We start from the raw sequence: 21,409 nt of genomic DNA on the forward strand, positions 1-21,409 counted from the left end.
GAAATGATTTTAGCCTGCTGCAGTCAAGTGATAGCTCTCGCCCTCTGCTTCAGCTGGGGAAGCTCAACAATTTTCTTAATAGGATTTCTCCACTTGAATGAGGTGCCTCTTCCAGCAAGGTTTCAGCTATTGCCGATCTAGATAAATGCAGGAACCACCAAACTGATTCTAGCATTTCACAATATGTAGTCCAGGCCCAAGCTTAATTGTTGCTGTAGCTAAAATTTAGCTGCTAAAATAAAGCTCATCTAATTCAGGGTCTAACCACAAAGAATATTCCTTGATCCAAAGAGACTGTTCTTGTTAATAAGCTTTAATCTGTAATTTCTACTTCTTTAAGGGAAACTATACTTAATTCTAAGTAAAACAGAGTGGTCATATTGGTTGTCCTAAATAAAATGTGATGTTTAACATTCTGCATCTTCCACACTTTCAAGTTAGTTTGTGATGGGAATTCAGGAGCACTGGTGACATTAGGATTTCACTTTACATTACTGCCCTGTTTAATTGCAGTGGTCATGTATCACAAAAGGATTTATGCTGGAGCCACAGGCAAAAAATTATAGAGTTTGATCACAGCCAAGATTGAGAAGGCATGTGGCAGGAAATGGCTAAGGTTTCTATAGAAGACAGTCTAGAACAAACTTTTAAGACCTTACAGTGATTATTTAGTTTAAGCTGGGACTAACTTGTTTTAAAATGGAATTTGACCATTTCTAGAATGCTCGTTTCAAAATGTAGTATGCACACGTGCATAATTTATGTGGAGATATATATATATATGCACGCACACATTAATTCTTCCCATGTCTATTATAGTCAATTTATTACCTTCTAAACCACTATCTCAGGACAATTTAGATATCTAATATTTTGTGATACCAAAATTTCCTTTCCACCTTTTGCTGCCTTGAAGTGGTTTTTATACTAGGCAGCTACTAAATCAAGCAAACAATTTTGCTCATTGCATTTTATCAGCTATATAGGCAAGATTGGAGGGGAAAAATCACATATGAAAGGCAGCCTCCCTCAATTCTGGCAGTATCTCCCCTCTTTCCAGTGTCCCATAGTGTTTTGGAGGGTCCCCTGGCAATGGCCTTTATGGAAGCAGACAAGCTCCACTGTCTGAGCAACGTTTACTCACACTTCTTTGCAGCTACCCCAGTATATATGGTACTTATGTAATAGATCAGATGCTTAGGCATCTAAAAAATGGTTCTGAACATAAAGAAAGAGATGTAAGTATTATACAGCCATAACTCATATTTCCAAAGAAGGAAGAGAGAAGGAAGGAAAATGAACCATTGCAGGCAGAGAAATCCTAGTTAAAAGCGGTTTATTGGTTACAATATCAAGTCAGGGTAACATCTTTCACAGAACCACTGTACAAATACAAAGGAAAGGTTTGTTATAGTGGGGGGGGGGGCAGGAATATAAACAATTCATAGCAAGTGATTTTTTTTATTTTTTAATCCACAGGGAAGTCTTTATACAACAGCACTGTTAGAAGAACAAATGGCACAAGTCCCTGCACTCTTCTTTTTTAATTAAGTTAAATAAAATAATTGTTAAGACTTTCTGAATACACAATCTAAAAGGCGGTGCAGAATCACTTGGCACCTGGAAATGTTTTGGAAGGTTTTTTTTTCCTCAAAAGAAGCTGGCAGCAAGGTAAAAAGAGAGAACCACACACATACACCAAACCACTGTGCACACACACCCTGGATGTGAAAAGTTGAAGCAAGTCATTAGAGCGGGAAAACCCCATTCATTTCTGAAAACGGATGCAGTTCCTTTGGATGGCTATGCGAATATACACATGGCGAGATGCGTTGCCGTGAAGAGGAAAGAAAGAGCACCATTGTGTTGTAAAAGCAAAGGCTTGAACTGTCTCTTTAAGATGCCCACATTTAGTCAAAACCGAACGTCGTGTGGCACGAGAAAGGTCAGGCACATATAAAAAAATCATCATCATTTATAAGTCATTAGTAATACTGTTCACGTACTCACCGTAACATCATCGAGCATTTTTAACAGTCTTGCGTGTATTTTACAATCAGTAACTAAAAAAGACCATGGCATGCAAGTGCCCCAAACATGGAAGAAGTTGTTTGGGCAGCATGCATGCCAGACCAAGATAGGAGGCGTAACAGAGAGACCCTGAACTTCCAAGGTCAGAGACAGCCATTGGACATTTCTACCTAAGGGATCCCAAAGAGGGAGCACTGGCTATTTTCCCTCCCAGCTGCAGCCAATGGTGTTTAAGAGCCTTCTCCCAACCCAACCCAACATTCAGGGCTATCTGCTAGGTAGGGAGGGAGAACATTTAAGAAGCAAATGCACAACTTTGGGTCCCACCCACAGACAGAGGATTTGGCTGGCTGTAGACCTTGTTCACATGGCAAGCCCTATTGCAGCCACAGAGAACTGGGAGTCACTCTGGGCCCTGGTTTGGCTTGCCCCATGACCGAAGCCTACGGATGCTTTCCGGGCAACGGGCCGCCGGACAGGATGGGATGTCTTTGAACTGTTGTTAAATGGTGGCCAGTTTTCATTTGTTGGCACCCTTGAGCCCAGCTGTGTTATTTCTACGGGCCATCTGTCATGGATGCTTTAGCTGAGATTCCTGCATTGCAGGGGGTTGGACTAGATGACCCCTGGAACCCTTCCAACTCTTAAGGTTTTATGATTCTATGAAATGCTACTGGCAGTCACTCTGATGCACAAACTCCTTGAAAGCAACAACTGAAAATGACCTAATCATGCTGACATCTGAACAACAACAGCACATAAAGTCTAGTGCAGCGGTTCTCAACCAGTGGGTCCCCAGATGTTGTTGGACTACAACTCCCATCATCCCTGAGCTCTGGCCTTGCTAGCTAGGGGTGATGGGAGTTGTAGTTCAACAACATCTGGGGACCTGCAGGTTGAGAAAGGCTGGTCTAGTGGGAGATGGGCAGAAAGGGCAGAGGAAACACTCTCAGAATGCTTTGGCTGTGCTCTGAATTAATATGGAACCAAGTGGGCCAAGACCAAGAGTGATTTTCATTTCATGCAGTGCAGCAGGTGTTTCATATCAGGAAACATAACATTGCCCATTCACGGGCAACCTTTCTCTTCGGAGGAAAAACCGCTCAAACCCTTGACTCAACCTGGGATGCTCATATGAGCTAGACCCCCTTGGTTCTCTTAGAAGATGGAGGCTGGCTGAGTCACACAAACTGTGGCTCACCCCGAGGCTTGGCTCAATAGATGGAAAGTGATATCGCTTTTGAAATATAAACTCATGACAGCAGTTGGCATATCCACGTGGCAAATTGCTGCTCCGCTCCACATCATTTAGTGCAATACATGCGAGTGGAGGCCACCATGGATGTAGCTGGCAGGTAAGTTTGTGCAAGAAATTGCATTAAGAAACAAGGGGTTGAAAAATCTGCCCTAGGGATGCTGATCTTCCTGCTAAAGTAAGCCACAGAACAGCCAAGAACACACGAGGCAAAAATGACAGACCCCTTGCAGGTAAGGATGTACTTCCAGTGTTCAGATGCCAAGTTCAGCTGGCAGTACTCAAATCATGAACTTGAACCCAAATAGGAATGCAAATATTTCAAATATACTACATTCCTTGTGTTGCTGGAAACCAGAGTAATCCTGTAATTGGCCTAGCAATAGCCTTTTGACAGCTTAACATAGGCCACAGCTTGCAAGCCCACGGCACGACTGCCCCTTTCTCTGAACAAGCCCCACTAAAACAAACAGAGGGAACATTAGGAAACAGCTCTGCCTCTTGCCTATATTCTGTTCATCTCAAGCTGTGTCCAACCTGAATGGTGCTAGGACAATAGCAACTTGGGACATCTAGCTAAATCAATAGGGGTGGTCTATACCAACAAATGCCGTGTTCATTTTCTAAAGCGGATGTGAGCACTCTGTGCAACCAAGTCCAAAAAACTACAAATAAGGAAATTTCCCATCAAAACTCCACAGTTGTGCAGTTGCCTTCAGCCATGCACAATGTACACACATGCAAAAAGAAAAAAGTGCCCTTGGAATCAGCAACATTGAAGAACAGCAATGCAATGCTTTTGTTACAAGTCAAGGGCACAGAAGGCAGCTCAGTTTCAACTTAAGATGAAACCGTTTATATCTGTGGGGCAGCCTTGAGAAATCTGGTGCCATCCAGGTGTTTTGGAATATATAAATCCCCACTAGTTCCAGGCAGATGGGAGTGGAAGCTTCTAAGAACCACATGCAAACCTGCAAAATACTCCACTGATCTGTAACTCTCACAAATTGTACTTGGGAAATCATGGGCAACACAAAATACTCATTTCACAGAAGAAAAACCAAGGATGCTCAGAACCACCCTGCCAGGCCCAATGATACAAAAAAGTAGGCAAGGGAAGAAAAATCATTTAAAATATAATATTTTTTGGGAGGGGTAAGGGTCCTTGGCAGGTACAAAGGGTTAGTGTACCATGATGCCCATGAGCACCACGTTGGGGACTCCAGGCATACAGCCTCATCTATAAACAAGACATTTCCACGGGTATCCATGCCCAGGGTCACTAATACATGCATTCTAATACATGGGTATAAGCAGTCGCACCCCTTAACTGGCACAGAGCAGAAGCGGCTATGTAACAACATCTGCCAGCTTGCTTGGCTCACTGGCCCATCCATTCTCAATTTCAAAGTTTTTTCTGGAGCTACTGTATTTCGCTTTTCAATTCAAGGACTGCATTAGTTTTACAAGCGCAAGTCAGTCTCAAGGTCAATTCAAAAGGTGGCTTGTGTTTGTTGTAACAAGGGAGGTTTGTACACAGTTCAGAGTGACTGCCTGAGCATGGAAAGAAAAATAATATAAATCCTGAAACATTACTTGACCCCTATGCTCTCTGGTCCACATGAAAATACGAGTGCGCTTGTGAATTTGGTCCTACACAGACAATAGGTTTGTTAGTGTGCGGAGGAGCAAATTCCTGAAAAATCACAATGTAGTAGTGTCTTTTTTACCCCTACTAAATCCACTATGCTTGGCACATGAATTGGCACTTTTACTGTTGTAAACCAGGGCAACTCGAAAGGCTGGAATGAGTGATTAAAAATTCAGCTGAAACTTGCCAAAACAGATGGCTCAGCTGCGAGACTGTTTTAATGTCGACAGCTCCTGATATTTGCCAACAGAATTGGGATTGTTTTAAAAGCTCCTCTTACCCCACACTTTGAGAAATGGGAGCGTAACAGCAATGTAAAATTGCATCTTCTGATACTGTGTGCGCAATGAAAAGACAACCAAGGACCCACCTCCCCTGTCCACTCTTTTAATATTTCCAGAAGAGTGTGATTCACTTAATTGATTATAAGCACAGGCACATTTTTTTTACCAGCACCATAAATTGATTCCAGTGATTTCTTTTTATTTTTAAAAGCTATTTCTAACCCTTTGCTGTATTTCAGCAAACAGGTCTTATGAGCTGTGACTGGGTGAACTTCATCTCACACACATTTAACTTTTTTAAGAGGCAGTGTGGCCAGTTTGTTAGGATGATCTTCCATAACACCTGGCTCCCAATTAAAGGCTGAATCTGTAGCAATTAATGGATCAGGATTAACTGGGATGAAATGTTCTAGAGAGAGAGATGAAGACAAAGGGAAATAAATGCCAAAGTTCAGGGAACCTGTGGACCTCTAGATATTCCTGGACTCCAACTCCCATCAAGAGCACCCGCCCAAAGAGCATTTAATGTCATGCCGTTTCTGGGACAGGCACACATAAAAGGCAAGTCTGTTCTGCTGTGGAATGTCTGGGTAACTTGGCAGTATTAGAATGAGCTTTCAGCCTTTCCTGCAACTGAGCAGAAGGTTCTAAGAGCCAAGACTTATGCTAGCACACAAATCCCAAGGTTGGAAGAATGCTTGAATGCACTCCCGCTCTTATCATTTCTCCGCATGTGCAAAACATCAGGCGGGTGTTTTCTAGCTGACAAACAGATCAACCTGTGGATTGTACAGGAGAACAAGATTGAATGAGAGGAGCTGCCTTCAAAACAGCGTTATGCCCCCACATGGACTTGGAGTGGTACAATCCCATGAGAAACAGCATCTTTGCTAGAAAGTGGCTCAACCTTATACCAGACTGTACAGGCTGATGATTTTATAGCAGGTCAAAACTTCCCATTTACAACTGCTCCAATAAAAACAAACGATTAGCTCAGCAGTTTTTCAGCCTCAGTCCCTCAACTTACATGCTGATCCAAATTTTAGAGGCTGCTGGAAGGAAGCTCATATAGTCTGCAGACCAAAATATTTCAGTTCTTGTTTGTGAAATCTATCTGATGACCTATTTAACCCCCTGGTGTTTAGAACCCTCCTGACTGCCAAAGGACTAGCCAGGGTCCACAGGCAAATAGGATCAAACCGCCTATTTAAACCAACTGGTCAACAAGCAAGTAAGGCGCTAGGTGTCGCAAGAAGTCGTCAGGGCCTTCTCTCCTGTTGTTGTTTTTTAAAACGGATAGAAACAAAGACAGATCAAGCAGTAATTCAAACACTTCCTGTTATAAAATTCACAAACAGCTCAGTAACTTCACACTTTATCTACAGTAAATTCACTTGGAGGGTGGGGAAATAAAAACATATCAAAACAGCAATCTAAGTTGATCCGCCGCAGAACTCAGGAGGAAAGAGACATCTCAGATTAAATGTAGAGCTATATAAATGCAGTTTCTTAAAAAAAATGGCGAACATTATTTCTTTACTTACAGACAAAATGTTACATGATCGGCTGCTATGTGTATATTCAGTTATGTACAAAAAAAAAAAGTACAGAATTAGCCAGGATAGGCACAAACAGAAATCCCTCCAGGAAATATAGCCAAGCCAAGCACAAGATGGACTGGCTCTTTTAGCTTCTGTCAACCATAAACATCATGTCCTGTTCCCCACCCCAAGTCACCAATTTCTCCCACCCACAACTTCGCTTGATTTTATATATATATATATATATATTTCATTTACAGAAAGCCTATTTATGCAATAAATCAGTGAGTAGAAAAATTTCACCTGTAAATACAAGGTAGAAATGTTATTTCACAGCAATAGGCTGCAGCATTGATCTCTCCAGATCTCGGTGGAGACGGTGTGCGTGTCTGTGAGTGTGTGTGTGGACTGCCAGATTAATTCCAGATTCTGAGAAAACTGTCCCAAGATCCTGTAGCTACAGCCATGCCATCATCAGTAACTCCTAAGCAACTGACTCTGTTGTCATGGCCAGCAAGGACGCCTGGGGAAGAAAACAAAAATAACATTAGGATGGGTGGCCCCAAAAGGAGGCTTATTATTTACCACATTTGTTATCTTGCCATCCTTCCAATACCTTAACAGCAGCATACGTAACCATTTTAACAGCTTCAACAGTAGGATGGCAAAGACAGGAACAATGGCCCGACGCCGTTCAATACGCTTCACAGCTGGGCAGGAATTAAAACCCACATCTCCTGAGCTCAAGTCCAACACTTCATCCCATCATGTCACTTGAGGCTCTCCCGGAATTAATATGACCGAATGGACAAATTAAACATTGGTGTGAAAGTAAAAGGTAAAGGTAAAGGGACCCCTGACTCCTATATAAGAGTGTAAGTTCTGCCCTAGGTGGAAATGGTTTAGATTTTGTCCAGTTTTGCTTTGTTGGGGTTCTGCGATGGGTCTTTTTGTGCTTACATGACCAACACGTAAGGTAAAGGTAAAGGGACCCCTGGACCATTAGGTCCAGTCGTGGCCGACTCTGGGGTAGTGGCGCTCATCTCGCTTTATTGGCTGAGGGAGCTGGCGTACAGCTTCCAGATCATGTGACCAGCATGACTAAGCCGCTTGTGGCGAACCAGAGCAGCGCACGGAAACGCCGTTTACCTTCCCGCCAGAGCAGTACCTATTTATCTACTTGCACTTTGACGTCCTTTCGAACTGCTAGGTTGGCAGGAGCAGGGACCGAGCAGCGGGAGCTAACCCTGTCGCGGGGATTCAAACCACTGACCTTCTGATCGGCAAGTCCTAGGCTCTGTGGTTTAACCCACAGCGCCACCTGTGTGAAAGATCAAGGATCAAATCCTAAGCTTGACCACATATATGTCGCCAGGAAGCCTTAAACAACCTTGTTTCCTGCTTGGCAAGGGGTTGGACTCGATGGCCCTTGTGGTCTCTTCCAACTCTATGATTCTATGATTCTACCTGCTGCCCTTGTCTAAAGGTGCCATCATGTTCTGTCTGTGGTCTTTCTAGGAATTAAGTGACTGGATAGTACAGCTGTAAAATGTTCCCAATGGGACTCTAAATTAGTCTTGAAACCAACTTACCATCAAGCAGCATTGGTCGTTCTGATGATCTAGCGAACTCTCATGTTTGAGCATGTGTAAGGTAACTTGCACAGCTTTCATTCCTTTCAAGCTGAGGTTGTGCAAGAGAAGAAATTGCACCCAAAGCCACAAAAACATCCCTCCATTTCTTTAATCTGAACAGAATATTAAAGGTCTCAAAGAACCCAGAAAGCCGTGAGTTTATGACTGATTGGGGATACTGTGTCGCCCCATCACTGGGGTTCTTGGGTGAAGAGTTTCACCAATAAAATGGGGGTGAGGCTGCTGTGTTCATGGAAGAAGATTCAGCTGGAGCGCCCAACTTGAGACTACTTTTTCCACCTCTCCTAGTATTGTACTTAAACCTCATATCTGGCAGGAACTGTTGGTGTTAGTGGAACCATCCTGATGTCTATTCTTATAAAATCGATGGACTAGCCAGGTCCTCCCACACAGCTCTTGGGGCTGTTGCCTCAAGCTGGGCAGCTTCCTTGGCTGCCAGTATGAGCTTTTGAACATGCAGGGCATTCCACAGAGGGAACCCTGAGCCATTCCTTTCTGTAAGCACGTCAACTAACCTGCACGCTCTCCCTTCAGGGAGTCCCAAACGTTGCAGTTGAAGTCATCGTAGCCCGCCAACAAGAGGCGGCCACTCTTCGAGAAAGCGACGGATGTGATCCCACAGATGATGTTGTCGTGAGAGTACATCATGAGCTCCTGGTCAGCTCGCAGGTCAAACAGCCGGCAGGTGGCATCATCAGAGCCAGTGGCAAAGGCATGGCCGTTGGGGAAGAACTGGGAAGTGAAACAAGATGGATCGTGGTGGAGAGAAACAAATAGGGCAACATCAGGAATTGTTTTCCAAAGGGACCAGGTGCCTTTACTAAACTAGCTTATTTCCAGAGTTGTTGGCATCTGTTTGTCTCGGAACACAATGAAGGAGTGCCCCTTTGAGGGCTGTAGGAAGGTTGCAGAGCCTGCTGTGGCCATAGAGGAAGAGGCAGGAGAGACAAGCTTTGTTGCCGCTGGGGCACATGAAGGCATCCATTTGTGTTGCTGCAGATGCACCGTGGATTTTCTTCTCTCTGCGCTCCTCCCAAAGGACATTTCAGAGTGGACAAATGTAATTTAAGGACTTGAGGTTTCAATTTACAACAGCGGAGATGGGGAACCTCAAGCCCAGGAGCTGAAGGCAGCCCCTCCAGTCCTCTGTCTGGCCCTTACAACTCTCCCCAGTTCATTCCCCTCAGTGGCTCTCCGCACATGTTTTTTGCCTGGCTGGGATGCAATTTTCTGTCTAAGGAGTCCCATCCATTTCTCTCCCCTTTTTGGCCTGTGGAGCCACCTAACACTGGCATGCGGCCCCTGGAAGATTCCCCACATGGAATGTGGCCCTTAGGTAGAAGGTTCATTGCTCCCGTTATATAGCATGCTGGCTTGAAACCTGACTTTAGCAGACACTTTTTTAAAAATGGCAAAAAAGTAAAATGAACCCCTGGTTTCTCTTCCCATCATTTAATTCTTGACGTTTTACAGCAGTTTAAAAAAAAAAGTTAATTTGATCATGTGAGAATCTCAGGGATCAGAACTGCTGGATCAGAAATACTGGCATTAACAGGGACTTCATGTTCTCCTGCTTCGCCAGTGCCTCTTCACCACAAACACACCGTGGTTGATAAGAGGCTTTTCTTCTCCTGTGTCAAACTGACTTTTTTTGTGTGTATTTTCCTCACAGCAGCCAACCTGCCAATATTCCATGACCCACTCATCCACGTTTGACCACACTTGTGGCAGCTCCCTCAACACCCTGAAGTGCACACGCATGACAGCATTGTTTAAATTCATGATTTTCCCTCTCGGTGCATTTGAGCATAGCTAGCCACTTACACAAACTGCATTGATGTCAGACACATGCCCTGTGAAAGACTGCCTGCACATTCCGTCTCGAATATCCCAGAGCTTGGATGACGCGTCACAGGCACCCGAAACAAAGGTGCTCATGTCTGGGCTTAGAGAGAGACTCATTACATCACCGGTATGCCCAGTAAAAGCAGTAGTCTGCTGGCCAGTCTCAATGTCCCATAGAGCACTGTGAGCAAAAGAAAAACATTTGAACACAGAAGGTTAAAACACGCAGTCCCGACAGTTCAAGGCATGTCACGAAAGAAAACCCAAGAAACTCACCAGGTGGTATCTCCTGAGCTTGTGACTATTTGGTTGTCGTCTAGAAAGCGACAACAAGACAAATACCCTAGAAATGCGAAACAGGAAACATGTCAGTGGCAAAACCCATCACTTAAGAAGAGATCCAAAATGCAGATTGTGTGCATTATGTAATTGAAATCCAGTGCCCTGAAAATTTCAGCTTTTATTCATTTAAATTATTTTCAACCCTCAAGGCTGCAAAGGTTTGGTGTTAGGTGGGCATCTCAGGAGCTGGGAAGAAGCTGAACAGTTAAGTAGATGAGTAATTCTTCTCCAAATGAAGGGTGGTGTATAAATTCTAATTCTAATAACAACAGCGCAGCAGCACCTAGGCCGTATTGAGTCATACACTGGAATACGCTTCCAGGTGCCAACCTTAAATCTCCTATTCAGCTTCAGGCATAAAACGTCTCTCTGTCAGCAACCATGCCTTAATTCACAAGGAGTCAGCACAGTGGGAGAGAACACTGCTCTCTGCCACTCCAGATTTGGCTGCAGCCTCTCCTCTGTCCAGCTGTAGGCAGGCCGCTGGAGCAGGGATAGAGCACGGAAACCAGGCAAGATAGAAATAAAAATTTAAAAATAGTGTGGCTCCCCAAAGGGGTTATCCCCAAAGGAATACAGCCCTAAATATAAAAGAGGTTCCCCACCGAACTTAAAACAATGCTGCTGTTGTTGTTTTATATATATATATATATACATACACACACACACACACACACACACACACACACACAATGCTCAACCAACAGATGTTTAACGGTCAGGGTGCCCAACAAAGCCATAGGGCCTTCCCCTTTCAGCTGTCCACTGTGATCACATCTCAGGTGAGCAGGAATTCCCAAGGCCAGGCTGTGTGTAGCTCTCAACACACTTCACTTGGAACAGTAAAATCATACATCTCAAACTATGTGTACCTGTTGAGATGTTTGCATTCAGGTTGCAGATTCACCCCTTCTTGACTATTACCTTTTGACACCTTCACACAGAATTTGGACTAGGAACAATGGCTGCTCATTTGCAAGCCATTAGCAGAAATTTCAAGTCTCTCTCCCCCACCCTCCAAATTCTTTTATGGCCGCTATAGTACAGCACTGAGGACAGACCAGGTTGGACCGACCCGCAGGCTTGCAGGAGCTACTTTTTAAAAAAACCAACAATCCTCAGATTCAGAAACCTGGAGCCAGGATGGACATAAACTTGAACTTGAAAAAGCGCCTCTGGGCTTCCGGGTTGGCGCCTCCAGGCAATGGCGCAGTTCCTCCGATCGGGAGGAATTTGCTCCGTGGAAATTAGGGTCTGACTGCCACGGCGAAGGCGGAGACCTGTTGAAATCACAGGCGGGAGAAGCCTGTGAACTTGGGATTCGGCTGGCACCTTTTGCGCCTCCCCTACTCGCGGGGAAACCCTGATTTGGGGATCCGGAGCAAAGTGGGGTGAGCGGCGCAGTGCTTTGAATCGACTGCTTCTTTCACAGAGTGAAGCCGCATCGCTGTTGCCAGAGAGCGCTGACTTTTTCCTGTGGACAATTTGACTTTAAACAACTACCTGTGAGTAGAACGGAAAATTGGATCTTTAAGTTCATTAATTTGGCATCGAAGCGGGAAGGTTTTAAACAGGAAGTCCGCCTTCCTCTTTTGTAAATAGATTGAAGCAAAGACGTTGCAAGTTAAAGCCTTGGAAAGTATTTTGTAAAGGATTAAATCTCCATCGGTTAAAACTGTTAAAAAAAACCCTTGGATGCAGGAGAAGAGGGGGGAAATTTTGGACTTAGTGAGCCTGCAAGAGAGTGAAAAATTAAATTACCACTGCTCTGAACCTGGAAAAGGGCTGCCAGCAGAATTAACGTTTTGGGAGAGTTCATTGACTGTGAACGGATAGCATGTTGACAGATGGCTAAATAAGAGAAATATATTGTTTCCATTGTCTTCTTCTGCGTTCAAAAAGGAGGAAAAGTAATTGAAAATTGAAACTAACTTTATATTTTAAAATGCGCATGAAAGGATTGATACAAGTGGAGACTGTTTCCCTCTAGAGGAAGCTTTTGAAACTGTTACAAGAGTGGTTTAGAAGAGCTGTGAGAATCAGAGATTGACCTTGGACTTTAAGAATGTTGACAGAAGGAGCTTTAGTGACTGTTTTATGTAAGATAAGCTACTCGCTGGAACAGATTCACAAAAAGATGGATGTTATGAATTCCAAACTTGAGAACTTGGAATAAAAAGTGATAAATTTGGGACAAAAAGTGACCAGTAATACAGAAATTGCTCAGGATTTGATACAGAAAACTACTTTGACAGAACAAACTGGGGAGAAGAAGGAGAAAGTTGTGGTTGTTGAACCTAAAGTAATACAAGTGGAAGCCCCAGCCTTTCAGAGGCAAGTCGAGGACTATAAGTGGAGGCCTCTTATGAATGAATATAGAAAAAGTCAGAATTTGAAGATTGGAGCCCTGCCTGCACTGGAGAAGGAAGGTTGGATAGACTCTTTCATGCAGGGATTTATTGACCTTTGGGTTCTGAATTTCCGTCAGGAGGTGACTGGAGTTGTGGGGGTCTTTGGATCTGGAGGAGTCTTGAAACATGATTTGAGATATTGTATGGACCTTGGTTCTAGCTGTGGAGAGTTGGCTGGCCTGTCGAGAGGGAATGGGGGCATGGCTGGGTTGGGGCCTCCCCGAGACTTGCTCTTCAGCATTTTCAGCATCAAAAAATATGAAGAAGAATTGCAGAAGGGACTTGGAAAAGATTTAAGAGCCTCGGACAGAAGATCTCCAGGTTGATGAACTATATGGAATGGACGGAAATGATTGGCAGAATCCGAGACCAGGGAGAAGAGATGGTGGTAGAAGATTGGGAAAGTCTAAAGTTTGTACATAGAAATATTGTAAAATTAATGAGTGTTTGAAAATTGTTGGAATGAAACTTTATGGCTTTAGCAGAAATGCTATAAGGAGTTAAGTATAAATAAGTATTTTAGTATTAATGGAAAATAAGGTTAAAAATATGTTAAGACATTCATAAGAGAAAGATGGAAAGGATTTGCTGAAACAAGTAACAGAAGTGGAATACAAAAAGGGAGGTGAGAGGAAGTCGATGAAATAAGGGAATGAAAAATAGACTAATGAAATGGTATGTTATATGTTTTTTAAATTGTTGTTGTTTTGTTTTGTTTAATTTAGTGTTAAGGTTGTGTTTTGTACTGTTTATTGTATTGTTTCTTCTTTTGTTCTTTTTTCTTGTCTGCTGTAAGTTTGAAAAGTAATAAAGATTATTTTAAAAAGAAAAAAGAAAAAGCGCCTCTGAGCTCATGCTCAGTGCAGGAATTTCAGTACCACAACAAAGTAGTACACAGTCCTTACTGAGAAATTCACCAGTTGATCATAATCTCTCTTCCCTATACCCACGGAATACAGCATTGGGTTTGGACAGAAGAACCTTAGGCCGCAACTTGCGCAATCAAATTCTGGTTTAAAGCCTGGCTTGTTGGGAAGCTATTCATCATAGCTCCCCAGTTTGCATTTAATGGGAAGCTGCAATGAGCGGTGGCTTCCTGGTTGGTTGTGCCACTGGTGCAAGGGAGAAGTGAAGCTGCAGCAAAAGGGTTGTGGGAGAATGAAGTCATAAGGTTAAAACACGGCTTGGCAATGACACTGGCTGATAAGACACATTAGCTCAGCAATTGGGAAATGTGTTTTTTTTCGGGGGGGGGGGGAGGCTTTAGCATTGAAAGTAGACAGGATAGAAGATGACCGGTTGTAGCAGAACAGTTTCTGCCACAACAAATCTATCTAGTTATGTATTCACTTTCGACTCCTCTGCTTTTAGGGAAGTTCAAATAAAGTCACAATTTGGGGAATTGCAGAAGTTCAAATAAAGTCACCATTTCATCGAAACAAATAGAAACAGAAGCCTGCTGACCAGTATGTCCGGGTAGTTCCCTGCTCACTCGTACATTGCCTTCTCGTGTCTTCAGGTTGTATATGGAGCAGATGTTGTCCAATCCACCACAGGCGACGTAATTGCCAGATGGGGCGTATGCACAGGTCATGACCCAGGAAGATCTTAAAGGAATGGCATGCATCTTCAGGGCGGAAGGGAGGGGAAAAAACACAGTTAGAAGGGAAAAGTTGCCCCCTGAGCATGAATAAACTTCTTCCAGAACCATATGCAGGCTTCACCAGGGTTGCCTGAAATACCACTGCCACACTGAGAGATGCCGTTCATTCACAGAGCCTGCTCTCCAGATGACGAACCAAGATTTCATGGCGAATATTGAGAGAACAACATTATGAAGTGAGGGAATATATATATTTATGTTCTCAAATTTTCGTAAGGTCAGAACATTTTAAACAGGTGTTATGATATTCCCCTCAACAAGAAGCAAGCATCTCAGCAGGCTGCTCAATCACTGGGTCCTCAAAAAGAAGTCAGACAGTATTTTTATTTCTCTGAGTCATTATTAATATTTTATTTACTAACTGGAGTTACATATTCCTGTGACACATTGACAGAGTATAGAATCACAATTAAAACACGTGGCACAGAACAGTCTAAAAGACAAACTGCTTTGTGTAAACCTCTTTTGAGGTTGGATTGTTGCTGGGGTGTTTGTTTGGTTTTTATAGCCAGGTATATAAATTTTACGAAACCGATAAAACTAAAATACAAGCAGAGGAGTGCTTTCAGACATTGTAAGCAAGTTTTAAAACAGGAGTCAATACACTTTGCCCAAACACTGAAAGCATTTGGCTCTGCTTTAGATTATGTTCCAATTTCTCCTACGTTTTCCTCAATTTACTGATAGCCTTCAGTAACCTGCCCTGTGGCATAACGTAAAGGTAAAGGGACCCCTGACCATTAGGTCCAATTGCAGACGACTCTGGGTTGCGGCGCTTATCTCGCTTTATTGGCCAAGGGAGCTGGCGTACAGCTTCCACGTCAAGTGGCCAGCATGACTAAGCCGCTTGTGGCGAACCAGAGCAGCACAAGGAAACGCCGTTGACCTTCCTGCTGGAGCAGTACCTATTTATCTACTTGCACTTTGACGTGCTTTCAAACTGCTAGGTTGGCAGGAGCAGGGACCGAGCAACGGGAGCTCACCCCGTCGCAGGGATTCGAACCGCCAACCTTCTAATCGGCAAGTCCTAGGCTCTGTGGTTTAACCCACAGCGCCACCCGCGTCCCTGTGGCATAACATATTGCAAGCATGGAGAAAAGTGGATAGATCTGCCAAGTTCTGCTTGCCAAATTACAGCTACCCCTACTGCCCAACCTAGAAGTGTGTGGTTCCCAGGCTTCCCCTTTCTCAAAGAGCAGGATGCTGCCCTTGACCTTGTGCTACACCTCTGAAGTGCAGCATGAGGTTTGGGGTGGGGGAGAGAAGTGCCTGCTCTCTTTCCAGCTCTAAGCTTGGAGCTGAAGATTGGGGGTGGGCAGAAAATGGGCCTGCCCCCCAATAACTCAATGTATGCCATGGGGAAGAGAGGTCTGCTTCTGCACTCCATGGGTGCTACAAATAACCCTCAAGCAGAGTGGCAAGTCCAAACACTTCTGCCACATTTCCAGCTCAGCACTGAAAGTTGCAGGGAGGCAGAGAGGTGCCTCTGTCTGTAACTCCAGGCTCATATTGCTCACCAGAGCATGGCTTTCTGGCTTCCCTCTGGCCATAGCAAACTGAACGAGTCCAACTTTTTCAAACCTGGGATTTTTATGGTCCCAAGCAAGTCCAGAAGCAAACAGAGACCTCACTGGGAATCAGAGGCAGCTGATTTTGCCGGCCACTAAACAGATGCACAGATAGTCAACCAGACTAGACAAGATAAAGCTTCTGCTTTCTCATAGGGTAAATTTAAGAACTGGGCATATTTCAAAAAGCACCACCTTTTCAGATTGCAATGCAGCTGCTTTATATCAAAGAAACCTGCCATTCCGAAAAGATACCTGTAACCCCACATCAATAGATGACGCCCCCCCCCCCTCACAAATAGACAAGAGACCCAACAGTGTTTTCCCCAAGCAAGTGAGCCGCTGTTGTTAAGAGCAATGAGATGGAAGAGTCAATGAGAGGCTTGAGTAAGTAAGTTTAAAAAATAACAATAAACGAAAGCAGAGTTAGAATTCTTGGAGGGTGGAGAAAATAAAAAGCAAGAGTCAATAGAGGGGGGGAAACAGATAAAGTAGTACTTCAGGTAGAGAACAAAAAGAAAATAAAAATAGCAGTGGAAACAAAAAAGCAAGCCCACCAGCAATAGGCACATAAAAAAAATGCCAAAACGGATTACTTTTTAAAAAAACAAAAACTCTACCTTGTTTGTTGTGTAACTATCCCAAATAATTAATTTTCCATCTTGGGAAGCGCTCACTAGTAGCCTAAAGATAACCACAAAACACACATACACACACAAAAAAGACATTATCAAGTTAACTTTGTGCCTCCTTTGCTAGGTTTCAAATGTGGTAAGCGTCACGTGCATGCATCCAGCCGTTCACCAAGACCCTGATTTTGCCTTTTCCTCTTGCAAGACGCATGGCTTTGACGCATCAGCAGAGGACGTCTAGGCAACATGTTGCAAAGTCAATCGTGCTTTACTTTTACTGAACTCTAAACAAATGCCCGACATTCTAGCAGGGGTGGAGAGATGGGCAGAAAGGGTTCCTGTATACTGTTATCTCCCCTTAAGAGCAGGCCTGAGGACCCAGGGTCAGGTATGGCAGATTCCCCAAGTGCAATGCTCTCATAGGAGTAATGCCAGCTGTTCATTTACGTAGAGGGAAAGGAAATATGTGCTCTCCAGACAGCTTTCAGGTAGGGAAAACTTAGCCTACCCTCCCTATGATGATGGCAGCTTCTTGGTCATGGAGGAATTAAAGGTGTAGGTTTTGCATACCCCAAACAGTCTTGCTGATTGCAGCCTTATTAATTTTGGCATGTGGGCTTCCATAGAAACAATTAGAACCACTTCTACCTGTGTAACTCTTCCATCCCTTTTCTTGATGCAAGAGACAGAAAGAACTCTGGAACCAAAATATATATTGTTTAACCGCTAAAGGAGTTTCCAAGATTGTATGGCTTACTGAGGACGAACAGGTTAAATGCTTGCATTTGCTTTTAAGTATTTTTTTAAAAAAACTTTTTTTTTTCAGTAGTATTTTCTTCTGGTACTTCTATATATTCAAATCTAGTATTTTATGAAGCTTGTCCATAGCATAGCTAAGCCTCCCTACCAAATGACTGGGTCTTTAAGGGGGATCAAGGGCTCCTTGAGCATGTAAATGTTTTGTTGCTGTTTGCTGTGCTTAATTTATGAATATATTTATAGCATGCAGGTGCTCATGTGGGGCTGTAGAGTGCACACGGCTTTCCCCCAACAATGGCAAGAATCCTCCGACATGCACATCAGCTCTCTGTACAAACCTTGAATCGGATCCCCAATGCATGGCATATATTTTAGCTAGATGGCCTCTCAAGGTACGTCTTGTGCGCATCTGGATTCGGCCCACCGAGTCAAGGCTTGTGGTGATCTAGGCAGGAAAGGAGAAGAACATGCATTACTCCAAGCCTTTTTCCTGGGCACAGTAAGACTACAGAACATCTAAATACTGAGGACACTTTCACAGGTGAATCTCACAGCAACGTTTTTGGAAAGGGACAGACCAATTGAGATCTGGCATCAACGATATCAGGCTCCAGCTTCCAGACTGAATCTCTACGTGGAAACTCAGCATGTTGTAGAAGATTTCTGGTGCATGTTTTAGGAGGCACTGCAGCAGATAGCTCCCAGAGTAAATATCTCATGTGTGAAGGAGCCCAAGTCTATAACCAGGAGGTACCAGGGCTTCTGATAATGAAGTAACCATTTAACGAGCATTATGCAATTAAGTAATAGGCACATTCCACAGTAACTCACTTTAATCAAGCCTGGTTGAAATCAAGTGAATGGGTTTTACACGGAAGTTATTACTTTATTAGCAGCCGAAGCTTCATCCATTTCGTTTATGAATTGAGGCATCTCAAAGCAGTTTAAAACTTATATAGAACAGTTTCATATATAAAAATTACACACACACACACACACACACACACACACACACACACCAGTTTAAAAACAGCAGCAGCAGATACATAAAACCAATTCCAATCCACTACAGATATCAGCTGGGATAAATATCTCCATTTGTTGAAAGTGGAATATCTTTAGCAGACACTGAAAATACAACAGATAAGCTGCCAGTCTGATATACCGTATTTTTCGCTCTATAAGACGCAGCAGACCACAAGACGCACCTAGTTTTTGGAGGAGGAAAACAAGAAAAAAATATATTCTGAATCTCAGAAGCCAGAACAGCAAGAGGGATCGCTGCGCAGTGAAAGCAGCAATCCCTCTTGCTGTTCTGGCTTCTGGGATAGCTGTGCAGCCTGCATTCGCTCCATAAGACGCACACACATTTTCCCTTACTTTTTAGGAGGGGAAAAGTGAGTCTTATAGAGCAAAAAATACGGTATATTGTGGGGAGCTTCAAAGGGCAGGTGCTTCCACAGGAAAGGCCCAATTTTGACATCGTACAAATGGATCTTCTGAAACTATGGTAGCTGCACGATGCCCTTGGAGTTTAATGAGTATGTACTGGGTAAGGTGATATTTCAAGTTCCCCATGGGTTGCATGAACTATACAAGGTGCATAGTTATTATTCGTCCACATGAATAAAAATGAACTACTACTTGACTTTGTGTCCTAAACCTTTTAGCTACAGCAATATCCCCTCCCTTGAAATGCCCCACAGAAATTTCCCCACAGGCAAGAATGAACGTCTTTGTCTTTTAGTTTATCTGGTTGTTTTATGTTTCTGATACTAATTTTATTTCACCCTAACTTTATTTTATCGCAGTTAGCTGACTAGGGGGCTTCAGTCGGCAAGGTAGAATATTTGTTTAAAACACGCATACATACCTGAGCAAGAGTGGTGTCACTACACGCTTTTCTAGCATCCTTTAAAATAAAACAAACAAATATCAATCTACGCAGAAGAAATTGGAATTTGAAGAACAGTGTTATCATGGAGCTTGATTCTAGCTTCCTCCTTCTTGGCACAGTTAGCTTTCTATACACAGTGAGTTTTATCCTTGAAATGTGTGTTCAAACATGTCAAACACTACCTGAAGCTTAAAGTAGCTCAGTCCTGTAGTGCAGTCAAAATCCTGCACGACAGCAAGCTTTCTTTCTCAGTTGATGACAAGTGTGAAAAGAGATTATACTACCACACATTGGCTTGCTCAGCCTGACCCCTTAATCTCAGCCTTCAATCCTGAACCCATCATGGGCGATAATGGAACTCGGAATCAGGGTATAAACACTGGCTGTTTGTTCTTAGCCTGTGCTAGAGCATCACAGCCACAGGGGGAAAGCTCACACATGCACCCGTTGACTCTGAATCCATCACAGGAGCTGAGCAAGACAGCTCTGGAAACCTCTCAGGAATGAATGCTGATTTCATTCACACATGCAGTGAGGAGACCCTAAGGAGGCCCAGCACTGTATCCCAAGAGCTTTTAAAATACAGCACCAGCCCCCCAATGGTGCTTTGCCCACCAAGTGAAGAACTCACGGAGGGAAAGGTGTTGGGAAGGGAAAGGAGGCAAACTCCAATTTTTTCTCCTCAACATGTTCACGGTTCCCAACTTATTTAGCATCAACAGCATCAAAAAAGAAACTCCTTACTCTGATTTGATTCCGGAGTTGTTCCGCCTCCTGCCGCAACTGCTCCAGTTCACTCATTTTCCTGAATGACTCTCTTTCCCACCTTCACTGTACTTTTGAAGAAGATGTCTGCCAACAAAGAGGGAGGAAATAAAGAAAATAATACCTTCTTCACCTCCCAACACATCACAAGAGACAAAAATACAACTTACTGAATTGACTGAAGTTTTTTATTAGTGCCCTTCATCCCTTTCATCACCTCTACTCGGAATACGTTACAATACCACCACAACATTTGGCATTCATCAAATACATTTCAGGTGCATCATGTTTTGCACACATTGTCTCGGTAATCCTTACAGCAGCCCCGAACAAGGAAATCTGGATTGCCCTCCTGTTGGAGAAGGGAAGGTTGGGTGGGCTGGGGAAGTGGAAGACGAGAATATTGGTCTGCCCAGGGCCACCTTGCAAGTTCAGGGCCAAGATGCCATTTCAGCTAGGGAATCCCTTGCTCATAAACCTCAGTAAGGCAAAGACAAAGATGATGGGAAAGATACAAGCATTTCTCCTTCCTCGGTTCTAAAGCACAAGACACAGGGCAGGTGCAACACAGTCAAATAAGGCAGCCATGCATTCTGAGCAGGAAACAAGCAAAGATACTGGAAGCCCAAGGATAGCATTTTGGCCACAGGAACAGTATTTTTGCCCAATGAGTCCTTTCTTAGCAGGCTTAAAATACAAGTAACTTGTTGCCCCCCAAAGAGGGCTTTTGCTGGCATTTCACATTTTGTGTTCTTAATAAGCAGCACAACATAACTTTTATTTCATTCTCCTTATATTATTTATATGTATCACGGATATCTCTGGAAACAGTAAATTGATGCGGCTCAAAGCTTTCAAAAGATGCTTCAGCCTCATTAGGCACCGAGGTGAAAATTTAATTACCTTAAAAGCAGCTCTTTATTCACTTAACAATGCCATATTGCAGTGAATGCATTAGCTCCTTGAACGTGGAGAGATCTTTCCCAGGAAGGGAGGGTGCAAAGGGATGAAGTCAGATTCGCAAACATATCCACATGACACACACTGAAAAATAACGTATCTTGTGCTTCCTGAAAAGCACAAAATATAAAATACTTCCACACCCAATTC

At 43.4% G+C, this 21,409-nt stretch overlaps 1 protein-coding gene across 4 annotated transcripts in view; it reads right to left on the reverse strand.

Moving 5' to 3' along the window:
• Nucleotides 1-1,319: 1,319 nt before the first annotated feature.
• GNB4 (G protein subunit beta 4) overlaps nucleotides 1,320-21,409 on the reverse strand; it is a 43,997-nt gene continuing 23,907 nt past the window's right edge. For 2 of the 4 annotated variants that reach the window (XR_014564424.1, XR_014564425.1), the window contains exons 2-11: nucleotides 20,279-20,386; nucleotides 19,511-19,549; nucleotides 17,976-18,082; nucleotides 16,867-16,930; nucleotides 14,480-14,642; nucleotides 10,539-10,605; nucleotides 10,242-10,443; nucleotides 8,933-9,149; nucleotides 2,908-7,285; nucleotides 1,320-2,847 (exon numbers count right to left, since the gene is read on the reverse strand). Coding sequence is in view for 2 of the 4 variants with exons in the window: in XM_083739880.1 (XP_083596006.1) it covers nucleotides 7,179-7,285; nucleotides 8,933-9,149; nucleotides 10,242-10,443; nucleotides 10,539-10,605; nucleotides 14,480-14,642; nucleotides 16,867-16,930; nucleotides 17,976-18,082; nucleotides 19,511-19,549; nucleotides 20,279-20,335 (1,023 nt within the window). In the remaining 2 variants the exon portion in view is untranslated. Of the gene's footprint in view, nucleotides 7,286-8,932; nucleotides 9,150-10,241; nucleotides 10,444-10,538; nucleotides 10,606-14,479; nucleotides 14,643-16,866; nucleotides 16,931-17,975; nucleotides 18,083-19,510; nucleotides 19,550-20,278; nucleotides 20,387-21,409 lie in introns of all 4 variants that reach the window. The other 2 variants (XM_083739880.1, XM_083739881.1) reach the window with 1 other exon arrangement.

This window comes from Podarcis gaigeae (genome assembly GCF_964106915.1).
Source record: "Podarcis gaigeae genome assembly, chromosome: 5".
NCBI classification, from domain to species: domain Eukaryota; kingdom Metazoa; phylum Chordata; class Lepidosauria; order Squamata; family Lacertidae; genus Podarcis; species Podarcis gaigeae.